This window comes from Eutrigla gurnardus (genome assembly GCF_963514095.1).
Source record: "Eutrigla gurnardus genome assembly, chromosome: 12".
NCBI lineage: Eukaryota > Metazoa > Chordata > Actinopteri > Perciformes > Triglidae > Eutrigla > Eutrigla gurnardus.
In genome coordinates this window covers 14,106,951-14,133,219 of record NC_139926.1, presented here as the reverse complement: position 1 = coordinate 14,133,219, position 26,269 = coordinate 14,106,951, and the positions used below count along the sequence as shown (strand labels likewise).

Sequence of the window (26,269 nt, the reverse complement as noted above, 5' to 3'; positions counted from 1 at the left end):
CCTGTGCACCTTCTATTCAAACATGGTATTGACCAATTACTTGTTTTTAATAGTATAAATCTGAGCACATAACACTGTAATATGTCTGGTTGTAAATTCCACTCTACACATTTTAGATGACAACAGCCTACTAATCTGATCACTGCTACTATGGAACGGCTTTCACAGACAGCAAATACATCAGATGACCATTAAATTACCATAAATACGTTTTGACAATGGTCTCGTCCCATTAATATTGATGTTTTGTTTTTAGTGCTATAATAGTAAAAAATATGGATGATTAAATACATTTTAAAATCGATAGTACAGTGAATTGTAATTACAGGGTTGCCATGTTGGTTGTGCTTCGTTGTGGGGGATACGAGGATGCTACTTTTCAAACCTGGCAACTTTGACTATGCGCTGGATACACCAGACAGTATGGCGGACAGCGAAAGTGATTTGGAAACAGACGGGCTTGAATTGGCTTTGGACACACTGTGTGAAAGACACTGCAGCGACCAGTCGTCCCTGAAAAGCAAAGGCTACTGTTCTGAGTTTTGTGAGGTATGTTGGACCCTATTTTGTTAAATGGTCTCCATAGTCGGCGTCTTTGTATTGCTAACGCTACTAGCTTTGCTAGCTAACGTTAGCACCCAGACTAGCAGGCGTTATATTTAGCGTTATTGTGTAAGCTAGCTAAGACTACATATCCCCCAAGAATCACAGCATAAGTTATTCGCAAAATATAGATGGAGATAAACTGCATTCATGGATAGGCAACTACGTGTAATAGGCTACTCGTGTTTCTCGAAATAGGCCTATCTGCCTAATATTTGATAATGTTAATGCTTAGCTAGCTTGTTAGCTAACGTCAACTTAGGCAGTTAAGTTCACGTTAAGTTAAGCTTATTAACGGTATGGTGTAATCATAGGTTTCCTATCAAGCTGTGTTACTCCAAACTATTAGCCATTATTTAAACGTTATTGAAATGTTAATGACACAACAGAAACGGTTCACAATGCCAGGTTAGGTAAATAACGTTACGCCAAAGACGTAGGGTTACGATCAATACAAAACGATTTAACCAACATTAGAAAGTTACCAAGTAGAAATCATGCAAAGTTAGTTTAAACAAACACCAATGTTAGCTAATTACAAGGCAAACTTACGCCAATATGAAATCATTGTATGTGCTCTTGTAGCAATGCATGCGTCTGACATCAGCCTTGTTTATGAGATATAATGCTAGCTATCAATGCTAATTCTCTTATTCCATCTAAATTGCTCCATCTAAATTACTACACTTTCCACAATCCTATAACCTTTCCCAGAGGTTTTCTTACCATGGAGATGATTATAGCATGATAACTGAACTGTAAAACATTACAAGATATCAAACCAGCACAGTATACTCGACAGTTTGCAAACACTATGCAGATCACATACAAATGTCCCTAAATTATTATTAAAATGTTAATCATTTTGAGACTGCTCTTTCAGTGTGTTTAAACTTTGATGGTTGGTTTCGTATGACGTTTTGTTGGCTATTACATTGGTTAAACACATATGACTGATATATCATAATAGTGGCAGTATTGTTGGCTGTAATAGTATATTAAGTATTTTTTTACATTTACATTACACACTCAGATAGTAAATTGCCCACCAATGTATCATGCACTCCAAGTGATGTCTGTAGCAGTTGAAGCTACAATAGATTAGAATATATTTCACACACAAGTTGTTAACGTGGTCAAATGTAGGCTAATTCAAGTTACTATGGGATCAAAGTTGTTATGAGTAACATCTACAGGTGACATACTTAAGCACGTTCAAATCAACCACATCTGAATGTGACTTTTAAATTAAAAAACTGGTGAATTAAAAAAGGAATTGTCCTAATCAATTGAAATGAGCAAGTATTTACTATTCCTATATTTTTCTTTTCTTCCTGCACAGTTAGTTGAGGAGTACACGGGGCAATGGCAAGTTCCTCTCCCTCAGCTGAAGGTGCTGCGGACTGCACTCTGCAGTTTTACCAAAGCCACGGCTGCCTTCCCTGATGACTGTCAGCACATCCATTATGTTCTCAGCAGCATGGCCTTGTAAGTAGTTTGATACATATAATCTATGAAGAAAATATGATTGAGGGATTGCCTCTACATGGCTCTCAACACGGTGGTGACTGAGTTGGGTCCTAGCAGCTAACAGCACGACCCACACAAACAATAGCAACTATGCTCACCTAGACGTTATCGTCAGCATCTGCCACTTGTGCACAGTGCAGCGGCAATTAGCTCGTCAGTAAGACACACAGGTACTTACTCACGTGTACTAACAAGCACACACGGCCGGTCTAGCTATGTAAACAAAGTGCAGCGATGCTAAGGTTACATTCATCATTCTCCACTCAGGATGCCATTATTCCACTTTATCTACAAAGGAAATGGCTGCTAACTTCTATTTTAAGTCTCTGAACTAAGCACCTTTTAATAAACAGGCATACTGGTTTTCTTTCAGGAACTGTTACCAGGAAATATCACTCTTTAACTTCTTTGTAACTACTTGTAACTGCAAGGTATTAGCTCTTTCATTATGGGACAATCGTTGTGGTCCTTACCCTTAATCCAAATGAGGGTTTGCTGAGCTGAATTTACAGGTTAAAATGTTTTCTCACATAATCTAAGATGCTTTTTGGCAAACTAATTTTTCTCTCATTATCTTGCAGGAGTTTCTTTGAACTGATGCTTTTTTTCAGCAAAGAAGAATTTCTGGAAGAGCCTTTAAAAGACATCCTTGATTCTTTTCAGGTGACAAAAACCAACACACTGTCTCCATCCATAATTTTCTTATTCACACAACACACAAGCTGCCGCACCTTCCATTAGTTAGTTGTGAGTGTTAAGTAAAAGTTAGCAGCGCCTAGCCAGGCTTATGCTAATGTTGTATGGTCAAAATCCCCCAAATTTGAGTGTTTGCTACCGTTAATCCATTGTAACCATGCCATGTCAGTAAAACGTCAATATGTCATTGTGTTTTTAAAGGTGATTTGAATGAATTGGATGTATTACTACTCTTTTCAGGAGTGCCACTCTCGGCTCCTGAGGCACAGGAACATTTATCTTCAGCATGTGAAACTCATCATTAAATCCGGAGGCCCATGGGAGAATCCAGTGCTGCAAGGAATCCTGAAAGAGGCAGACTTGCCAACAAAAGAGGGTAGGCTGATGGCTATATATCACACGTTTAGCTGCCGCTGTTTTGTATACAATTTTTCAACAGAATTTTGCATGCATACTGTCTAAGCCAGGGGTCCCCAAACTTTTTCCTGTGAGGGCCACATAACTTTTCCCTTCTCTGATGGGGGGCCGGGGTCAGTTTGTAACAGAAAAAGTTTGACGATCGCAGGGGTGCCTAAACGTAAAAATGTATTGTTTTCTAGAAAGCCACACATAACCAAATAACCCTCTCTGGGTTCTTCACAGAAAAAAGTCAGGAAATAAAGAATAACAATATTTATGAAATCAATAATAATCAAATAACCCTCTCTGGGTTCTTCACAGAAAAAAGTCAGGAAATAAAGAATAACAATATTTATGAAATCAATAATAATCAAATAACCCTCTCTGGGTTCTTCACAGAAAAAAAAAGTCAGGAAATAAATAATAACACTATTTATGAAATCAATAATAATCAAATAACCCTCTCTGGGTTCTTCACAGAAAAAAAAAGTCAGGAAATAAATAATAACACTATTAATTAAATAAATCATAACCAAATAACCCTCTCTGGGTTCTTCACAGAAAAAAAGTCCATGGAACATTAACTTTTTGTTGTGCCGTGCACAATCTTAACAGGTAAAAGTTCAGCTTAGTTGTCAGAGCAGAATCTCTTACTTAAATGACTCATATGAGCAAAAGTTCTTGTGTTCCTTCCTTATTGCATTTAAATGTGCCTGGAACTGTGGAAACCTGCCTGTGAGGTCTCGGTGACGTGTGCGCACTGCGCGCCGTCAGCCAAACTTCCGATCCGCCAGCTGTGATTCGCATTGAATCAATGGACTTTATTTACGCCTTGCGCCGAAAGTAGACCAGGTTGGAGCTGGCGAGCTTTCAGCGCAGTCTCGGCGAGGCTTTTTGCCACGAAACTTCCGCTACGCCAAGCTGAATCTGTGACGCCTCCCCCTGCTGCGCCGCCACACCCATCTTGGCACAGGCGATCCACCCAACTGCCAAACTGATGGTGCGCAAGGCTGCACGGGTCGAAACTTGCACTGCGCTGGCTGCGCCACCCTGCGCCGCCCTGCGCTGGTCTACGAAACTAGGGCCCATACAGTGCATGACTGCACTGTATATGAAAAAAAAAAATCAAAATGCATCTCTGGTATTGTTCAGGGGGCCGGGCCAAATGTGGAGGCGGGCCGTAGTTTGGGGACCACTAAAAGTCATGTGTCATTTAGTGTTTGGTAAGATCTAAAGTAAATTTCAATTCTTACATTTTAGTGATAGCAGAAATAGTAGCTGATTTTATGCTGTTCTTAAAATATTGCTTGAGCAAACAAAACTCAAGGACCAATAAAGAATTGTAATGACACAGTGTGTAATGAACATCAGTGTTATTATTTGACATTACCCCAGCCAACACCTGTATGTAAATACCCCATATCATAAACATGAACCCATGTAATCTCTCTCTTGCAGTTGAGGACTATTTAAGCTCGGAGTTGCCAGTATTCTTTGAGCTGCGGATTCGCTATCTGCGGGCCTGTGAACGAATGCAAGAGGCCATGGCCTTGGCTAAAAGCTGCCTGGAAAATCGCGAGGCTGGAAAACATCTATACTTCCTTCAGGCTTACTTGACCTGCCTCTATAAGGCCTCGCTGCATGAACACCTTCACAAGGAGGTAAGAGAGAGAGAGTGGCAAAGGATGAGAGGCATTGCGGGGCTGTGTGAATGAATATGTTTGCCCCTTCAGATGGCACAGTATTATAATGCTATGTTAAAAAGAAAAATGTAATTAGTCAAAGCTATATGATTTAGGTCAATGTAAGCTGCTTTTGTTGTATTTTTATGCATGCTTCTACATATCTTCTTCCTTAGATGGCAGATATAGATGGCCGTGATGCAGTGGAGATCATATGCAACACAGAGAGCGTTGAAAAAGATGAGCTTCTGTTGTCACTGTGTAAAGCTTTCCTTACCCAGCGGCTACACAATGGTGACATGTACTACATCTGGTAAGAATAACTTTCTTACAAATGTATCACTAATACTACATTGGACTATCCTCCTGGAATATGGAATGGAATTTTTATTTTTATTCAATACCCCTTCTATTTGGGAATACCGTTCTAATGCTTTGGAATTAGAACCGTTTTTGCGCAATTAACGTATAACTGATGTTGCTGGCTTGTTATCTGCTGCCTTCTGCAGGGACCTGGTGTTCATCTGGAGCAGGTTGCACCTAAGGGCCCATCCCTCCAGACATGGTTTCCTATCCGAGTGCTTACAGTTGGCTTCTTCTGCTACTAACATTAGAGCCATCTTCCCCTTCATCAAACTGGTCACCACAGAGGTGCGACTGAAATCACAACATCTTCTTTTTCCATGTTGTGTTTCTCGTCTCGGCCGTAATCATTTGATCCTCCTATCTACAATTGTCAATAAATCACTTGTTTATTTCTGGACAGCTGGGGGTTGAAGGAGTCCAGGTCTGTGTGGAGCTTTGTGCCAGGGCCTTGCGGCTGGGTGACCTGCAGGCTGACGATGTAACCCAGTCCCTTGTATGCAAGACCATCGCATTCCTGCTACCTCATGACCTGGAAATCTGTCGAGCATGTGCCCTGCTGGTCTTCTGTCAGGAACGTACCCTGGAAGCGTATCGAACTGTCTGCCTGCTTTACATGCATCCTGACGAGGAGCCGCATCCCCACAACAGCCCGGTCCGGACCAACGTTCGCTTCCATATTCTACAGGTCAGAGGGGCTAAAGAGAGGAATATGTTCTGATCTGTAGTTATATATTTGATGTATTAGCATAGTGATTTGTACCTGAGATGTTTATATTTTTGTTTTCCAGATGCTCAAGCAGCGCCTGTGTTTTGACCCTGAGTTTTGGAACCTCCTGACTCTCAGGACCCATTGCTTGGAGTTGATCAGTGACAAGGTCATGAAGGCTGCTGTTCTAAGTGAGATGAGGGAGGAAGAGGAGAAAGAATACAGTGAAGAGCTGTTAATAAATACGTGTGTAAATGACTCATGTACCCAAGATTTCAGTTCCTTCCTGGATGGAAAGCAAGAAAAGAATGTTGCCCCATCAAATAATGCTCTTCTGAAAAGGAAGAAATGGAGGAAAGGCCTGCGAAGGAGAAAGTCTATCCCACTGTCGGACGATGAGGCCGCCATCAGTGATGACCCAGAGTTCAAATACCCTCTCAAATCCACCTCCTTAGGCAATAAGCCTGTGTATTCGCTCAGACGAAATCACGCTAGCATGGAAAATTCAGCTTCTGTTAAAGCCCCCCTAAACCGCAAAAGAGAATACCTGTCTCGATGTGTAAAGAGCCAAATTTTGAAAAGGAAGGGTAAGAAGAAAAGATGGTTGCAGGGTCTTCCAAGGCTGGAGCTGGTGCCTACAGTTAAAGAGAAGAAGATCGCCGTTAAAGAGAAGAATGCCAAAGTTAAGGTCAAACTAAATGGGAAAAAAAGGGGACGGAAGCCTTTACAGAAACTGGAACTCTGCTACCCTGATAATGAAATATCCCTGATCAAGGAAGAGCCTGGTGTTGTAGAGACAATAACTGACACAGAAGAGAAAGAGCTGGATATGCCTCACCTCGAGAATGAACTTGAACAAAAGAATGAACCGAATGAGAATCCATTTGAGCAAATGGATGATCTTGAGAAGGAAGACGGACTTGAGAAACTTTCTGACCTGGTCTTTGATGGCAGTCTCAATGAACAAACCCAAAAGGAATCTCAAACACAGTTTTGTGAAGGTCTACCTGTTGAGCCTCAAGTCGCTGTTCCTGCTGTTGAAGCTGATCCTGAGCTTGATGGTCCACCCTTAGATTTGTTGGATTGTCCAATAGAAGTGTTGCACAGCTACTCTCTGAAATTCAAAAAACCCGAAGAGGAGAAACTGCAACCTCCAGAATCAGTGGCACCAGATGAGGTTCATAGTGACACAGGACAAGACCCCCAACCCACTGTGGAAACAGAAGTGTTGAACACTGAGGTGAGTTGTCCGTCTGTAATGATCCTCCCAGCAACTTTGTATTGTAGATTTCTAATTACTGGGCACATGTATTCCAAATCATGTATGGAGTACTCGTGTATATCCCAAAAGTGATAGGTAGGTAGATAGGTTTATGCTCTTATTTTTGAGACTTACTAATATCAATGCCAGGCACCATCTTTTTAGATCCATATGCTCTGGTCACATGACATTACAGGTGCACCATCCATTCTGTACAAAACACCCAGATATACATCTTATATATGAAAAATATAAATGTTAGAACCTCACAACTCATCGTTTGAATACCATTAAGCCAGTAGCTGTCCTACAAAACCAACCTATAGATAATCACTAAGGAAGGGAACAACATCTTCATCTGGAGTCATCCAGGGACATAAATCATTTAACATTTAGAGAATGAACATAGTACCAATTACAGCGAGTAGCTTGCTGCGAAGAATGTTTTGACCTCTACTGACATGGCATATAAATAGGGAAATAGACATGAGGGGGTTCTCCTCTTTTATTTGGACTTTTATTTTATTTTCTGCTGACATCTCTTGAACTTGTAGCACTTATTTCAGTGATTTGTTGTCTTTTTTTCCAGGTGAAAGCCAAGAGATCGTGGAAGGACAGAGTACTCCGAACTCAACAATATGCCCACTTGACGTACCACTGCAACTTCTGCCACAAAGACTATAAAGGCTTGAATGTCATGAGGCATGCTCTCTCACACCTTAAGAATAGGAAACTAAAATGTATACTCTGTGGAAAACGCTTTAAACAGCTCCCCTTTGCCAAAAAGCACGTTCTGGACCACATTGATGAAATGAGCAAGCAGAAACCCCCTGATAAGGAGCCATGCACAGAGGACACTCCAGCTGCTAATGGAATAGTAGATAATGTGAAAAATCAAAGTCAGCCTGCCGATGGAAATCCGACTTCCATTTCCATTGTGGAAACTCCTGAACCGAAATCTGGAGGCGAACCGAAATCTGGAGGCGAACCGAAATCTGGAGGCAAACCTAAAGTGTCAAGCCTCAAGAGGGAAGATCGAATCATCAGGAACCTCCGCACCCTCATCAAAAAGACATCTGTACTTCACAAGAAGTGCAAGAACCCTAGTTCAAAATTATTCAACCTGGTCGACTTCAAGGATGAGCAGGTAGTCATTAAAGATGGCCTGGTGATTGTAAGCAGTCCATCTGTGATGGAGAAGGAGGGGGAGGAGAAGCCAGCAGAAGAAAATGGCTATGGTGTGGACACGTATCACTTGTGCCCCTCAGAGACCTGTGATAGAGTATTCCTGAGGGTCAGCACCACACTAACAAAGCATGCCATCAAATGCCATATTGGCGAAGAGAAGGTGCTGGAAAGGACTTTTTTGTGGACCAAACACAAGTGTTCACTATGCCTCAGGTAAGACATACAGTGTATCAGGCACCTGCACCTCCATTTACTGCTCTGTTATCTCAAAATTGAAAGGTGGGAAACTGGATGTACATAACAGTATCCACAGTAATGCCTGGTATAGCTGGCCATGTGAATGCAGTTTCCCTGTTCTACATCCAATGTGAGTCTACATCAGGAATGGTGGAAATGAACTTTAATCAATCAACAAATGGTTTTTCTTAAGAGCAAATGCATGTGGCACATTTAAAGTAGAACATGGAGGATGATTAGACACCAGTAGGGATTAAAGCATGTATGATTTGGTACTTTTTTTGGATTCCAGAGTCCTAAAGACTGAATAAACCACATTTGTTAACTTCCAAATTCACATAATGTGATGAATACCAGATCACAACCAGTTTTTCCACCAGGTCCCAAAATTCTTTTCAGATTTCCTAGTTTTTTTTCTACATTCAAAATAAGTCACTATAATTTTTTTATTATTCAGCATTGATAAAGGTTATTTATTACAAACTATTGTTAACTGTTACTAACTGTTCTTTCCTACAACAGGCAGGTACAGTTTCTCCCACATTATAAGGACCACATGAAGCTCCATGATAACACTCTCCAGCACTTCTGCTACCATCTGGAGTGTCAACAGCGCTTCTTGACACTGCAGGAATTAAAGGACCATGTCAATACTCACCAGCCCTTCAGACCTCAATGTCCAGTCACAGACTGTGAGAAACTATTCTCAAGCTTTCAAGGTCTATATGACCATGAGTGGAGACACTATATCCCAGCGCCTCAAAAAGAGGAGCTAGAACTGGGACCCAACAGACAGATGAACGAAAATCATGAAGCTCCCTGGAAGCAGAGAGTGAAGGTTGAGGAGTTATGGCTGCAGAGTAAAAAGGGGCAGAGGGAGAGTCCGGCTGTTAGTCATGACAATGCCTCTAAACTTGAGGATCAGCCATGCAAAGTAAATGTCCCAAACAATAATCAAGACCCGTCTCAACCTCATAATTGTTCAGGGAACACTGTCAGTCCTGAGCCCAAGGACAACAACAAAGCTGTCACCAATGGACACGAGGACAAAACAAAGAAAGTGTCAGAGGGAGAGGTCTCCACTTCCCATCCCGGTGCTGCTCCAGCAACTCCAAGTAAGAGCTGTCGAAAACGAGTGCCTGTCCAGTGGGACCCCTTGAATGTCCGAGACCTCGAGGATTTGTCCACTTTGTCTGAGGGAATCCAGCAGAAACTGGGAGAGCCCCACATCACTGAGCACAAAACCTTCAAACCCGAAGATCCTTCATATGCGACTTTTGTCAAAGCCCCCTTCATCCGGCCGCCACCATCCACCTATCTGGATGAATCTCGGCTCTCGATGCGTAAGAGGAGGTCCACTGACGAGGCTGTCCCGAGGAAAAACATTTACTGGAGCAATAAGAAAACCAAGGAGCCTGTCCCAGAAACGCAGCAGCAGGTGGAGAATGTGACCTCTGTGCAGAAGATCAGGCATCGCTGCGACAAATGTCTTTCCTCTTTCAGCGGCTTGGAAGAATTACAGAAACACCAAGCCCTTAACACCTGCTCTGCACTCTTTGGCTTTGATTCTGATGATGAAAGTAAGTGTACTTGATGCGCTGATTATAAAGTGTACCAGACATTAATGTATGGCACTTTCTAACCCACTTTTTTTCTTTCTCTTTCTTTAGGTTAGTGGTGAATGAAGAGGAGTGTTAACTATGGTGACCACTGTACTCACCACCTGGCTCAGGGCAAACATTCAAGATAAAGGAACACTGGAGCCCTTATACTCAAATACAGTATTCAATACCAGTTTGTATACAATGGGGAAATATGTGCCAAAGTGGTTAATTGGTGGAGGTCCTTTAATTTAATTGAAAAAACATATTTTGAGAGCTAAAACTAGTTAGTTTCCCACCATCAGTTTGTGATTTGTCAAGTAACACAGAAACACTGAAAAATGTCTGCAAACTGACAAATATGGCACAAGACAACCCCCTATTGTTGTCCATGTTCAAGTACACTGTTACTTCCCGCCTTAAAGTAGGTTGTTATCCCACTATTCCTGGTTTACCACAGAATGCCAGTCTTGATGACACAGATTAGCTTGACTCACCATACCATACATGGTTAATGTAACAGAAATATTTATTTATTTTTTCAATTTGACCTGTTGACCTTATTAGTTTTCTGGCATTTTGGATCAAGTGGATTCAAATTTTGTTATGTAGAGACAGATGGCACCCCCAACTAATTTCTTTCATGGACAACTAATTTATTTTACCGTCTAATAAGTTATTTGGGGGGATATAATTATTTGGGTTTTTTTCTGGTGTTTTACACTAACTGCACATCTGACTTTCATACCTGTGGTGTTAAAAAAAAGTCCAGCTTACGATTTGAAAGGCCTATCGTATTTTGAGTATGGATTTACATGGAGTATATCATAAGCAGCGATTGCAGCCACATGAAATATTGTGAAAAATCGTGTGAATTGGTGGAAAGATGATCCCAGTACGTATTGCCCTCTGTTTAGCATGTTTGTTCGATTTGTCTTCCAAATGAATCGTGTTCAATCTCTGTAGAGATGTTTAAAATACTCAGTAGAGATGACAATAATAGTGGATGTATGGTGATTGCATCCTTTTTCCACATCGCTACATTGCTTATTCTAAACAAATACAGCACAAGAGGAAGTGTTTTCAGCATAATGTGTGTGGGCTGCTGTTTTAGTCGTGAAGCAGGATTGGGTTTGCCTTTGTTTACTAGTCTTCTGATCATGGTATGACAGGAATCATTTACTTATTAAAGTGGTGACCAAAACATCTGAGATCTTGTAAATCTGCCTTCATACTGTCACACTATTATTCTGTACAGTATTCAAATGATTCATTCATGTTAGTGCCAAGACGGAAACAGTGTTGTAGGTAAAGACAAACAATCAAACCAGTAATGCCAGTTTGCTTTTGACTCTGTTAAACTACATGACCATGTCTGTCACTTTGTAGAATATTTCACGTTGGTCGTCTGTCGTGTATATACTTTTGAGATGGTTGATCCGTTTAATAACTTTTTACCGTAATGTTTTTATGGGATTGTACACTTAATCCTGTTTATTTATATGTACAAATGTTAATATGTTGTAAAGGTATTGATGATTCCCCATCTATTTTTCTTAAGAAAGTGATTCAGTTTGTTTGAATAAACAAATTAGACTAAAAGTCTGTTGTTCTGGGTGTTAATTGTATTGTTTTTTTTAGATATATTATTTGTGTGTGTGTGTGTGTGTGTGTGTGTGTGTGTGTGTGTGTGTGTGTGTGTGTGTGTGTGTGTGTGTGTGTGTGTGTGTGTGTGTGTGTGTGTGTGTGTGTGTGTGTGTGTGTGTGTGTGTGTGTGTGTGTGTGTGTGTGTGTGGCTCAACAACCAGTTTACTTTGGTGTCTGCTTTAAAGTGTGTACAGTATGTAATAAGCAATGTAATTATAAATTCAAAGAGATAGCAGACAGTCAACATATATTTTATTTCAGTTCAGCATTGCATAATTACTATTCATAAACATATTGCTTTATTGTTAACCCCAAGGGAAGAGGAAAATTATTATATTGGAATTGCACGTTTAAAAAACTTTTTGCATCACATTTTCCTGATACATTTTCAGAAAAGTACAGGGATCACCAATATATGTAGATAAAATCCTTTTGTTCCATCTATTTCATCCCACAAAGTGTCTTTCCCTTAACATTACTGTAATGACGTTACATGTCGTAAAGCCTCGGGAGCACTTTCACGGAAGACATGTTTGCAGAAAAAGTGCAGTCTATTGTTAACAATGTGATAAATGGGGGGGGGGGGGGGGGGGTCCAGCTACTTCTTATGGCTGAGCATAAAGGCTAGAAACAAAGCAGTGAGAGAGGCAGCGACTCCTGCTATAGGCCACCATTCAAATATGTAGAGTTTTCCAGTATATTGTGCATTCCAGTTTTAATGCATGCTAGTTTTACCATATGAGTAGGTGCTGCTTTCAGCTTAAGGACAAAGAAACCGACAGTTATAATAATGGGCATGACAATGTCTTTTCAAAGGAATACGGACCGTGCAGACTGAGCTGAAATTGTTATGCACAACATGCATCATACAGTGCAATGATGACATCAAACGTCAGAATTATTATCACTCACATGTTCCTTTGACCTGAGATAAGACAATCTTTGAATTATGGAAACTGAGAAAAGCCCTTGAATAAAGGGTTTCCGTAAGCCACACACACATTATCCATCATACAGTAATTATATGAACTCATGTGTGGCCATTACACTGCAAGATGTTAAAAAGTCTTACAAACTTTTGAAATGAAATGGAAATGGAAAACTAACGAAGTTGAATTTGAACGTTGGAAAAAGAACATGAAAAGGATCCTGTACAGTTGTGTAAGTGGAAACACAACACACCAAAACCCTGCAAACTCAACGGACACTTAAATTGCTACATTAAACTGTATTCAAGACTACTGATTTGGGTAAACATTGTTTAGTGAAAAAGTACAAATATGTCAGCAGCATTCAAAGTTGGTGATAAACATGCAAAGTGTCAAGAGTTTTGATAAAAATTTTGGTAATTCAAAATATCCCCATATCTTTTACCAAATAACTGTGCTAAAAACACAGCAGTAGCACTTTTCTCAATTGAAAATGGAAGACCTGGATCAAAAAGAGGGATGGACAACCATGAAGCTTCACATGAAGTAAGGAAGAGACCAAATGCCACTAAAAAGGTTAGAATTTGTTGAGCTAATAAACTAATTAAGACTTGCAAAAGTCTGAGCACTCTAAAAAATGTAACGGTTTCTTTTTTTATTCACGGACTGAATCCTATAAAAGGATGGGGACCTAGAGGGTACAGCCCTGATAGCCACAACACAATACAGTTCCACTCCAACCTGCGCCAGGCGATGGGAAGATGACCGACTGCTTGTCCAATGAAATAGAGCTTTGAACTACAGGTCATAGATGCTTAGAAAAAGGAAACAAATGATCATACATTTCTTTAAAAATCTTTAAAGGCTTGCATCTTGTATTTTAGAGCCACAAGCGTAGCTTTTTTGTGGAAATCTGCAGCCCACTAAACATGAATGAGTAGGTTTGCAAGTTCAAAGGGTTTTGCTATGGCTTGTCAAGGCAGTGTGTATCTTCCCAGTCTGCTCTGATTAAATACTCCGCTTCAAATAGCCCAACGAGTGTTGTATTGGACGAAGAAGATTGTGATAATCTGTGACTCCTGAGTTGTTGACATGGCGTTTAGGAAATAGGACTGGAGAGCGTTCAAGCTATATCAATGACTGTTATTATTATTATGCAGTATGCTTTTGGTTAGCTGTGGCTGTGGCATTATTTAAGTCAATAACCCGTTTAATGTACATCTCTTCTCATTAAATATGCTGCTGCAGTGCAACGTTTCTGTGTGCAACTTGACAACGCAAATACACTCTCTGCTACTTAAAACTGATAAAAGTTGAATTTACAATTTGTATATAATATGAAACTTCCAAACATAGGGTGTAGCAGCTTACAGTAAAACTTTAAAGCTAGGATAAGCCTACAAGAGAAGTATGATTCAAAAGGTACAGTGCAAATGTGCCCCTCTCACCACTTGGATATACAGTTTGTTTTGCATAAAAACCATTTACATGGTTGAGGACCAGCGGGTTGCATTTGGCAAGCACATCATCATCATCATCATCATCATCATCACCAACCTTCTGGTTTTTAAGTAGATGCAGCCCAGTAGAGAGTGGACAGATGCCAAGACACTTAGCATAAAGCTGGACGTGAATGTATTTGTGCGTGGATGCTCAGTGGGTCCCGTTTGTGCTCCAGTCGTAAGGGAGGAAGCTGACTTTGGTCTTCCCAGCAGAAAGGACACCCTGCAGGCTGGTCTTCTTCGGAGAGTCACTCATGTGCTCCACCACCCACTTCAGCAGCTACAAGAGAAAACCCACCTACTTTTACTTTTGGCACTAGTATGGTTTGAAGTATAAATGAGTCTGAATGTAGGACTTTTACCTGTAACAGAGTATATTTACACCGTGATATTGCTACATTTACTTTAGTAAAATATCCAAGCACTTCTTCCTCAGCTGTTGTAACATCTATCAATAAGACTGCAAGGTTGGTAGCTGGGAGTCAAAACTACCTTTTCATCAGTTCCCCCAAAGTCAGCTTTGTACCACTTGAATATCTGACTGAGGCGCACTTCTCTTTTCCCAGAATCCACCATGCAGGCATCGTCGTTCTCCAAGAAGGCCTCAGCTGCTGTGCGGAGCTGGCCGTCAATGTCCTGATAGGGTCGAGTAGATTTGATAGAATTGATTTTGGGCCATTCAGCCTCTTTATACTTGCCAGATATGTTGTAGACACACAAAACAAAGTAAGTTTATACATGGTAGAATTTAAGTCCACTTACCTGTGGTGTGTATGTTTTAATTGGTGGGCAGCCCTTTGCGCCACAGTTCAAGGCAAAGTGAATGAGGGGTTCAGCATCTGGAAGGGCCACCTGGTGGACAACGTGGGAAATGGGATTCAACATTACATTAGTCAATCGGCAGGTGTCATTGTTGAATCAGTGAAATGTTCAGCTGGGATTGAACAGAATGTCTGAATACTTGTAGTCTGGGGTCTGTTTTGGAGAAGGGCCTTAGAAGCTGCGCGACACCTTTTCTGTTCCCTCTCAGAACACCATTCTCAATGTCCTGTAATGTGAACACTTCTCCTCCAATCAGGTAGCTCACATAGTTGAAGAACTATCAACGGGACAGAAAAAAATACATTTAATAGTCATCCATTCCTGCTTAAGTGCATGTGAATTTAATCAATCAATCAAATCATCCATCAACCATCAAAAACTTAAGACAACACAACCATTCATACCACTTAATATGCATGTTTTATCTTTATATTTCAGTCTTGATGAAGCAGCATCGATAAGAAGATAGAATATAAGTGCAGCCTACTCTGTATCTCTGCCACATGTTGGTGGGGGCCCCCAGGCGTAGGTACCCATGGATGACCAACGCATTGTAGATGTTGATGAAGAAGGCCAGCTTCTCCTCCCGACTCAGCGAAAGCAGCTCCACCCGCTGCAGCTGGATGGCTAGCTCACAGTAGCGCTCAAAGGAAGGGTTCATGGACATGCCCTTGTAGTCCACGGACTATGGGAGCAGGAAAAACACATCAGACCTCAAGACTAAAGCACACAAAGTAAACCTGTAAGCAGTACTTTGTTTCCTGTGCACAGATGGATCAAACCATAACTTCCACAATGCAAATAATGCGGTGCATGTCACATAATCGTACCCTCGGGAGTTAAAAACAACCAAAACATGCAGATGAACACAGTCTGTGTCAGAAGCCCCGAGTTAATGAGGACATTACCTTGCCATCGGCAGAGAGATGCTCAGTGAACAGTTTCAGAATCAACTCCCGTACAATCAAAGACAGCTCTGCAGCTGAGAGACAGACAAGAAGGATGGTTAACGTTTGATAAGTTCAACAGCGTGTTCTGGCGAGGCCACCCAAACCAATATCTGAATGGTAAATGCAACTGTGTTCACGTAGCCCAAGAACCTTGACAATTTAAAAGACATACTTGATGTTTTGTTGCATTGTAAAAATCAAAACAGTTCATAATATAAGTGCATTTTTAAAGTAGCTGTAAAATAAACCCGCAGAAATAAATAATTAATCTAACCTTGTACTAAATAGATTATTATTAGGAAACATGTCCTGTGAGGAAAGAGAGCATTGAAGATAAATCCAGCAGAAAAACAGCCAAGCATAATAACACTGACACACTGACAAAAGCAGCGATTACAATCACCTCTATGTTGTACAGGACAGATTAGCTCGTTAGTTAGCCTCTAGAGGTGTGCAACTTTCAGGTGTAAAGAAATTACAGAGCTAGGCAATCAAATTAAAACCTAAAACATTTTCATCTGTCAAAAGATGACACCGAGAAGCAAACATGGTTTTGAAATAGGGCTTTGTGATATAAATGTTCAGGTCAAGTTTTACTTTATTTCCCCAGTATGCGTTTAAAAAAAATGCTATTATACTACTTATACTATTCATCAGAACTATTTCTCCTAACATCTAATATCAAACACACACTATCACACTGCAGTTTAAAAAAAAATAGAGGTATTTTGAAGGTCAAGCATAGACTTCCTGCTCATACTCCATCATAGCTATCATACAGGAGGTGGAAGTCATAGATCCATGGATATATATTTTTTTTATGAGAGGCCAAATATCTGATATATCATTAAGCCCTACTTCAGTAATTCCACCACAAAGCTCACCGACATGTTACACAAACCCAAGCGAACCCAAAAGGGTCACACACCAGGCCAGCAGCAAAGAAAAGCAAGGGTTAGAGAGCATCAGGGGAAACCTGTCAGCACAGACCAAGAATAGAACGCATGTATGCCCCAAAGCCCGATCCAGTCCTGACCTACCCTTGATGGGACTGCAGGCTGCCGTCTGTCCTGCGTTGAGGGCTGAATGAGGGTCATCCTCCAGCAGCCTGTACAGTGTGTCTTTCCCTTCTCCAAAACTCCCATCCTGCTGCCCACAGCCACGCACAGTGACCATGTACTTCTTCTGCAACAATGCTTGGCCAGTATTACAGGCCTCAGCCCTGGCTAGCACACACACGGCCACAGTCAATAGCTGACACATCTGGATCTGGCTGTAGTTTTGGATGAATCAGGGTATCGTTGTTCTAATAACTAACTACTAAATCAAACTGACACTGAAAGTCTTGTTCACTGCAGGACTGCAGCCTTACTTACCCATGCCCTTCTCTCTGTGCAGCCAGTCAACCAGTTGATCACTTGAGAAGCTCTTTTTGTACAATGTCAGTCCCCTCCTAAGGGTGCCAATCACACTGCCATGTTTGAGGTCCTGTACCAGGTCCGCCAACTCATCTTTCTCACACATAAACTCTGTGAGGGCAGGAACACGCCAAGCCACACACGTACAAACACACAAAGATATACATGTTCATACCCGCATGTATGAAAGAATATGTGCAGTCCATTCAAAACACATATCTGGTTGGTGGGAAAGGAATCACCTGAACTCTAAATCATTCTCCTTATCCAGAACGGCTGATTTTGTTATTGCTGATAGAAGGACACATAATCACATATTACAGGGTACTATCTGCTGTTACAAACATAGCACCTAGCAGCACATATCAGCATCCCCCATCACCACATCTGCTCATGTTAAGGATGTTTTCCCCTCAGTGTTGTTAATTTCACCAGTTGGCAACCCATTATAGAGCAGACTAAACCAATCTGAAACTGATCTTGTTTTAAAACTCATCCTTTAACAATAAGCACTTAATCCTCTCGGAAATCATTGGGGTTTTTTTCTGCACCAAAGTTTTTACAGATTACACAATTGGCTGTTCCCGCATGTGAATGCAACAAATTGATCTGGATAGACCAAAAAAAAAAAACAGTATTTTGTGTCAGACCAGTAAATCCCTCACCTGTATCAGAATCCCCGGCCATGTCCTCTGGTTGATTCTCCTCCGGCAGCGGCGGAGCATCTGCTGGAAGAGGTTCTTTCTTGACCACATTCACCAACCTCTGAAGCTCCTCAGGAGCCTGAGGGGAATGAAGAAGATCAACACAAGTTCAAAAACTATTTTGAATAACAGCACGTGCAATTCGGACACAATGAAAGAATATACACAAAGTTTACTAGTATTGAAATAAAGTAGCATCCTTGGGTGTTTTCCTCTCCTTCTTACCAGTTTCTGCAGGTCATCGTTGCCCCCGACATGAATATTGTTAAAGAAGATCTGAGGGACTGAGCTGCGTCCCGTCAGCTCCTTCACCCTGGCTCTCAGCTCTGGATGCCGTCCCACATCCACATCACATACCGGTACTCCCAAACTCCCCAGGGTGGCTTTAGCCTGGACACAGTGTGGGCAGCCCTGGATGGAGTACACGGTTACCCGGCCCAGAGCACTGCTCCTAAACTCCTCCATCTGCAGCCGTAACGAAAAGACAGGGCAAATGGGTTTTAAGCTTTAGCTGTCCAGAGAAAACTAGCTGAGCTCTATGTTTTCATGTACTTTATCCAAATATGGGTTCATATTTACACATGAAGCATATTCATCGGACACACCTTTGAGCCTGAAAGAAACTGTCGACCTTCTCTGGGTTAGCGTGTGGTTTCACATCTTGATTTATGAAAGATATGTTGATATTAAAGAGAGTATTATTAAGCTTTGGTTTTTGTGTGTAGTCTGGATGTGTAAGTGTTGTTCGTATATTCACGCTTGCATACGCAAATGTTTACGTGAATATATTTTTGATATTGCTTTTGTGCATACACACATGAAAACATTTCTTCAAGGAGAGATTTGATAGTAAAATCTAATGTTTCAAAGTTGATATTTATTCTCACCCTCTCATTGACGAAATGTGGCAAATGCTGATGCCTGCAAATCCCTTCTATATCTATATACTACCTGAAATAGGATTTACCCCCCCTCCTTTCTACACATACAATGGTGAAACTCTTTGTATGATTGAGATTGACTGGTTATGCAAAATGCATGTGCTTTGTGTTCCCTGTGGGAAAAAAATGTTCTCCAAATGCTTACGCATGATATGGAAAAAATCCAGTTCTTGTCCTCGACATTGTGTACTTCTGTATGATATATTATAGTTTATAGTGATGCTAACCAGCTATCTCCTTTACAGCTCTCAGAGAGGTGATTATGAGGTGTGGGAGGAACTATTTTTGCCTGACATAGGATATGACTGGTGCAACTTCTTCAACGCTTATTTCACATGTTCTTGTGTTGAAAGCCGGTAATGTGTAATGTGTATTTTGTGTGAAATGTTAGTACCGGTATGTGATTTTGTATGAAGTTAGTCAACGACATGGTTCCTCATTGTTGTGATACGTTGTGAAACAGTTTTAGGTCAGCAGACATTCAATATTAGTCTAGGCTTATCAAGTGCTGGATCAGATAGCACCTCACCTTTGTGAATTTGAAAAATAGGTCAAAGTACAAGTTTTCTCAAGGAACTTCCTTGTTGAGGTAACATAAGTTAGTGCTTACAAATCAAACATAAACAGTTCCCAACACATTTTTCTAATATTACAATTGGTTTCATCTTTCATTTCTATTAACAGTTACATTTGAAAGTAACAGCTGTGGAAAATAACAACAGGTAAAGCAAGCAGTGAATCTGGATATCTTTAAAATGAAGAAATTAAACGCCAGAGAACGGTTGTATGAACATACAGAATTGAGGAAATTGCCTTATTGTTGTAGTTTAATTTTAAGGGGTGTAAATCGTTACCAACAAGCAAAGCTAACGTTATATTGAAGTTGTTTTTACAGGACTTCGGCAAGAAGATAACGTTACATGTTTGTTTAAAAATCTGAATAGAACCGAAAAAATATATAATAAATAAATAATTATACAACTCGTTTAGAGACATATAGGTATAACGCTGGATACATTAAACGTACGTTATACGAGCTAAACTATGGCGTTAACAAGCTAACGGGGATAACGTTATATTCGCCAGTAATAAGGATACGTTACCTTTCAGCGATCGACTCCCTCGCTTAATTCGGCACAATTTAAAATCGCACGGCTGCTCCCTTTAGTCCTGTTAATTAAAACATGGTCGGCAATAAATATGCAACGTATAACGCCAGCTGAGAGGTCGCTTATCGTGCGGGGGAATTACCCAGCTGTATCGGCAGTGAGTACATCATCATTGCGCATGCTAGCCATGGATGAGTACGATGCTAGCCCCATATTAGCTGCTTTAGTTAAGCTAGCTGTCTTGTCTTATGATGCCTTCAGGGGCTCCTCGTAAACGCGTACAATTATAACACCCAGAATCTCAAATAGCTTTACAGACCACAATCACATGTTTTGAGATGACATCACATCATGATTATTTCTGCTGTACACTCCTTGATGTATTTTGTCCTGGCTGAAATTTGCAGCCAAAGCAAACACACAGAAATGTACCAGTTTGATGTGAAACCATTTATTAGTGCTATTTGTGCTGCACTAGTGCTGCCCTGGAGCTTTACTAGAGGGTTACAGTTGGATATGTTGAACTAAACCCTGATGGTTTGTTGGCAAGCCAGGGGTTGCACTTGCCTTTCCAGTGTGACATTGTGGTGTGATTATGTCATGACACATAATGCCATCTATAGATTATGTATGACCAAATGTTGGATGATCTGAATTGTGACCCGACATCTGCTCAGATATTGGTGACGCAACCATAATCAATGCAGAGCAGCAACAGAGGGAGGTCTTCCATTATCATTATTATTATTATTATTATTATTATTATTATTATTATTATTAGTAGTAGTAGTAGTATTATACTTATTAGAATTATTGTCATCATCATCATCATCATAATCATCATCATCATATAATTCACTAGTGTAGTTGCTGCTGTCTACATTAGTCCTGATGTCAATTTAAAAAAATGTTTAGTGCATTTTTCAAATTATTTTAAAAAATGCACTAACTGGGACAGACAGTAACGTGTTGGGCAGAACTGGGTATTTGGGTGCTTGTTGTGTATTTAAACCCGAGACGCCAATAATTCCGATAGCCTTAAATGCAGTTTCTCTTCTTTTGCCGGATATAGCGACCATTACTTTTGCGCGGAAGGGTTTCCCACTAGTACATGTTTCTGCACGGACATTTTTGGAAGGACACGAATGGACGTAGAGGAGTTTTATTTTGCGGTGTAGGAAGATGTTAGGTCTGTCAGAAACAGAGCGCAATGGATGTACAAAGATACTGAAGTCGATGTCAAAAGGCGACTTGATGTCACTCAGTGACACCGTGACGAATAAGATGATAGTTGTGGAAAATCTTACAGGTATTCTTTCAATATGTACCAGCTAGCAGGGAGCTAGCTAGGATGCTATTAACGTAAACATAAGTTGATGGTCGTTACTTTCCACTTTCTCACATTTTAACGGAATTAACACATTAACGTCAAACGAACACATTTACATGTTACGTAAATTGAGTGTTTTTACGGGTGGTTGTTAAAATAGCCGTGAACTAATGCAATAACGCGGCAGTTTTAGGAAAGGAAAGTAAACTGAACATGCGTCAGACATCAACTATGATAGCTTCTGTTTGCACACGTTTACCAGGAAATAAAAACATATATTTTACTAATGCAGATTATATTTGCATGAGCTGACCCCAGCGACACGAAACATTTTACCTCTGTCTAAAGGATATATTATGTTCACCTGTTCATACAGAGGCCACGGAAACAATTCTCTCCTTCTCTAAAAATGCCGAGGAGCTCTTGAAAAGGAAGAAGGTGCATCGCGACCTCATATTCAAGTACCTGGCCAAAGAGGACGTGGTGATGCCCCCCAACAGCGAGAAACACCAGCTGGTGAAAAGGGCACTGCTGCTTTGGTCGTCTGGGAAGGTAGGGACTGGAGGCCAGGTCAGCCTTCCGTGATATGTTGACATGATTTGAATATGTGGAGGTAACGTTTAGGTAAGATGGTGCCTTAGGGTGTCAATACTTAGCGATTGACAGCGTGCACTATTGAACACGGAACATGTCTGCAAGAAGAAGTGTATTTGAGTGTACCAATAACATTTCTTTTAGGCCGTTGTTGAACCTCCAGGAGAGAGAGATTTGTCCACAGACGTGAACGCAGAAGCGGGCTTTGACCCGATGGTCCTCGGCCAGCAATTCTGCCAGTGGTTCTTCCACCTCTTAAACAGTCAGAATCCCTCACTGGGCCAACTGCCAGAGGATTGGGGACCGCAACACTTCTGGCCAGATGTAAAGCTACGCCTTCTCTCCAGGTAAGAGAATGATCATTAAGCTACTGGGTGTGGTTGTTAGTTTCTCTGTGTTTCTCAGTTATGTATTTTGGGAAGGACACGGCTGCTGCAGTTGTCTCATTTTTCTCCTAATAATAATGCCATCAGAATAACTGGAAAGATGGAATAAGACATACAAGTTCTACACACGGAGGCATGAATTTGACCCGTGTTTCACAATAGTAATAATTCACTTGGGGGGACATAAGGATGTACTGTGACGACAGAGCTGTGTCTCTTATTCTCAGAGCTGACAACGAACAGATGGAGGATTTCCTGGGTGCTGAACTGGTTAGCCTTCGTCTCCTATCCTTGACCAAGGAAGAGCACCTCTTCCTTAGTCCCAATCTGCAGCCTCATGGCCTACGGGCCCTGGCTTCCCCCCATGGCCTGGTACTGGTGGCCGTAGCTGGGACCATCCACAGAGACGCAGCCTGTCTGGGCATCTTTGAGCAAATATTTGGCCTCATCCGCTCCCCGCTGGAGAAGAACAGCTGGAAGATCAAGTTTGTCAACCTAAAGATCAGAGGGCAGGATGCTCTGGGTGGGACCGAGATGGTAGCGCCTGCCTTAAGTTACAACTCTACTGAATTACAGCTACTCTGCAGCTGACGGTACCCAGAGAACCTTTGACTAAACATGCTCTCGCTTTACTCATCTAATTTACATTAACATGTTTATCCAGGCAGTGGTTTTCAGAGATCAGGACCAGGCAACTTATACTGAACAAACATCTCTCCTGCCTTATATTTAGCATGTCAGGGTGTACAGGTGGGTGGACACGGTTGCATCTATATCTACTTGACACATCCCCTTTTTGTTTGCTGCTTTTCCAGAAGATGGACGTCTCTGCTGCTTCTTCTTGCTTATGCCAAGTTTTGAATCCATTGCTTTACGAAAGACCAAATGTAAATACAGACATCGGTGTGCTTTTGTATATATGTATCATATAAAATATAAAGATTATATTTACACTTGTGTTCTGTGATGACAAGAAGGTCACTACTTAAACAGCAAGAATACTGTCTTCATATGACACTAGAAAGTCAGTAAATATTTTTAACATAATCTAAGAGTGCTGTGCTTTCATGGGATGAGTGTCGGCCCATAATGTTTACAGATGTAACTGATTAGTATTATGTATATGAACTGTGAGTAATTTGTACATTTTAAAAATGACCATTTTAGTTCTCTCTTCAGTTACACAGACGCCTGTTGCGGTGTGTTGCTGAATCACTTGTGTTGCGGCACTGCCGTCATTGTGGGCAAAACCTTGTCACGTGCGTGAGTTATCCTGCGATTCCCAGCAGTGGTGTGGAATAGCTGCCTCAATGTAAGAGTCTCATTCTCATCACATTTTACATTTTGATAGCATATAGTGCACAGCTGTGGAGAGAATGAGTGTCTAGCTGTTAAGTGCTTGTTTGCTGGGTGTTGTATTTATCCTGGGGTCCAGTGTGTTTTGGCACACACTTTTGCTTGATGAATGCTAGTCTTGTTTGGCCGTCAACCAAAACAGAACAGGGATTACTTTGGATGACTTCACTTGCTCATATGGAGGCCAGATGATGTGCAGTCCCATGCCTCGGAGCTGATGCTGTAGTGAAGACCCAAGAAAAATGACGTATTTGCATCGTTCACCAAAGTATTGTCAGGATGAACAGAAGTGCTGCTCTATGGTTATCATGGTATCTGATGTTTTTCTAACTTCTTTATTCAGAATGTGTGAGTAGTAGAATGCATCTTTGTGACTTTCACCCCTCACACACCAGCAAAGGGCAAGCATGTGTACATGGTTTACACACACACACACTCTATCACCATGCAGCTATATATGCCTCTCCAACTCTATGAAGGGGATGATCTATCCGTGTGGTCAGACATCTAATATTAAAAAAAAAAAATTTGATTAGCTGTGGCCAGGAAGAAAACCTTTTCCCACTTGGCACATCGGCAGTTGTATTTGTCCAGCCCTTTTCAAAGCAGACATTCTATGTTTTGTTGTTGGGACAGAACCCAACAGCAGCGCTGTCCTCACTGCACGGCTGAGAGCAGTACAGGAGATTCAGCCCCATGGGATGAATATCAGAAAGGTCACGGTGATGAGGATGCAAGGGAGGGTCCAGTGTGTGCTATAAAACAGCCAAGCAACGACCTTAATAGACTCCACCTGCTTTAAAAATAAGGATTGATCCCAACAGCAACTGGCATTTTTAAGCCACATTTCACCTGCAGAATCCATCATTTATACTGATATGCCATGTCCCCCATTAATTATACAAAAACAAATCTACAATAGATTTCATAAGTTCCAAATTCTCATGAAGTGGATCTGGTTTTCCATCGATTCTACTCCGTCATCCTAGTCAGGTCACATACTGTATAGGGGTCTGGTGGGGCACAGAATATGCCAGTATGACTCTGTGGCTTTGGTGGGAAATGTCACATGTGGGAAATTATTCTTGGCAGCTGTTTTCAAAGGCCCCTGGAATAGTTAATATCTGTGACTGTATGGGTCGGAGCTGCATGGCCCTTTGTGCTTTACTGAGCCATAGTTGTGGTTCGGGGGAAACCACTGCAGCCATTGATCTCAGCCTGTTCACCTCTCAGAAAGAATAATAACAAGCTGCTCGCCTTCTGTCTTTATGGCACTTGGCTTCTCTGCGTTTTAATAAGCGGTTTGGCCACGGGCGCAGCTCTGACGCACGGGTTCAAAAATACCGCTGCAGTGGCGTCTGGTGATGGTTTTGACTCCAAGAGCTCTTTTTTTTCTCTCTCTCTTTTCTTTCCCCTCCTCTAATAGGGAAGTGTGTTCGTCATAAAGAAACATGCTAAATCTTAGATCCATGGCTCTTTGAAATAGCTTAAGGGTGGTGAACCACGGAGACTGCTGCTCTAATTGTCCATTTTCCATCCATTCATTTCCATCAATTTTTTCCTCCCTCCACCTTTTACTTTGATTCTGACTGATTGGATGTTAGGTTTGCTCCAAGAAACAGCGCCATTAGTTATCAAAGATGACTTTATTAAACACTTCATGCTACAGTCATTTTTCACTCTCTGACAATGTGATTGCTTTAAAGATCCATTAATGCCCAAGTGTGATTTTCTATTAAATATCTACAGCAGTCATTCTTAAAGTGGATCCAAGGGGTTTTCTCAGGGAGTTCAAGGAGTCCTTGAAGTGGTTCTATGCAAATTGAATAATAAGCCTTGTCTATAAAGTGTTTATTAAAAATATATATATTTTTAAAAATGGCTATAATAAGTCACGCAGGTTTTACTTTGCAAAATAGATATTTACTCAATAAATCCTGTTTGTCCATATTGGTTTGCCTGATGTACGTAATGTATTTCTCATGTATTTGTTTACAGTATGATATAGAGTGACACATTGATGGGAAAAAAAAATACTCTGTCAATATCTCTTGTCTGCTTAGTGATGCGTCGATATGACTTGACCTCATGACAACGTGAGGCCAGAAGAGGGCAGACAAGCTACACCAGCGAAAGGAAAGACTTTGATCCCTGGCCAAGAGAAGAGTGGGGAGGCAAAAAATCCATTCAACTCTATTACGTGAGGAAACTCATCAACTCCTCAGAGCAATATGATAAGCTGATGTTGACCGGGCAATCTCTATCTGGCCACTGCCATGAGGAAAACTGTAAATTTGTCCAGTTTGAATTAT

At 41.1% G+C, this 26,269-nt stretch overlaps 3 protein-coding genes across 5 annotated transcripts; 2 read left to right on the top strand and 1 right to left on the bottom strand.

Moving 5' to 3' along the window:
- Positions 1-369: 369 nt before the first annotated feature.
- Positions 370-11,851, top strand: LOC311022176 (zinc finger protein 654-like; the record flags this gene model as incomplete). Of its 2 annotated transcripts, XM_084023265.1 has the most annotated exons (13): positions 370-549; positions 1,946-2,091; positions 2,715-2,796; positions 3,070-3,205; positions 4,687-4,889; positions 5,087-5,223; positions 5,420-5,561; positions 5,677-5,961; positions 6,065-7,222; positions 7,833-8,208; positions 8,245-8,644; positions 9,191-10,248; positions 10,339-11,851. In XM_084023265.1, the coding sequence occupies 13 exons, from the start codon at positions 370-372 to the stop codon at positions 10,341-10,343; spliced, it is 4,308 nt and encodes a 1,435-aa protein (XP_083879391.1). In that variant the 3' UTR covers positions 10,344-11,851. The 2 variants fall into 2 exon arrangements, with proteins under 2 accessions (XP_083879391.1, XP_083879390.1); XM_084023264.1 differs by having other exon boundaries at positions 7,833-8,644.
- A 300-nt stretch (positions 11,852-12,151) lies between these two features.
- On the bottom strand, positions 12,152-20,499 carry LOC311022179 (uncharacterized protein). 2 transcript variants are annotated; one of them, XM_084023268.1, is made up of 11 exons: positions 20,286-20,497; positions 18,467-18,706; positions 18,203-18,320; positions 17,496-17,648; positions 17,160-17,345; positions 16,078-16,151; positions 15,657-15,854; positions 15,309-15,446; positions 15,110-15,199; positions 14,840-14,983; positions 12,152-14,627 (listed from the first exon to the last, which is right to left on the bottom strand). In XM_084023268.1, exons 2-11 carry the CDS (start codon positions 18,704-18,706, stop codon positions 14,499-14,501), a joined length of 1,470 nt encoding a protein of 489 aa, XP_083879394.1. In that variant the 5' UTR covers positions 20,286-20,497; the 3' UTR covers positions 12,152-14,498. The 2 variants fall into 2 exon arrangements, with proteins under 2 accessions (XP_083879394.1, XP_083879395.1); XM_084023269.1 differs by lacking the exons at positions 17,160-17,345; positions 17,496-17,648 and having other exon boundaries at positions 20,286-20,499.
- A 918-nt stretch (positions 20,500-21,417) lies between these two features.
- On the top strand, positions 21,418-23,656 carry cUnh3orf38 (chromosome Un C3orf38 homolog). Its single transcript, XM_084022882.1, has 4 exons — positions 21,418-21,600; positions 21,998-22,173; positions 22,360-22,562; positions 22,829-23,656. Exons 1-4 carry the CDS (start codon positions 21,474-21,476, stop codon positions 23,190-23,192), a joined length of 870 nt encoding a protein of 289 aa, XP_083879008.1. The 5' UTR covers positions 21,418-21,473; the 3' UTR covers positions 23,193-23,656.
- Positions 23,657-26,269: the final 2,613 nt, after the last annotated feature.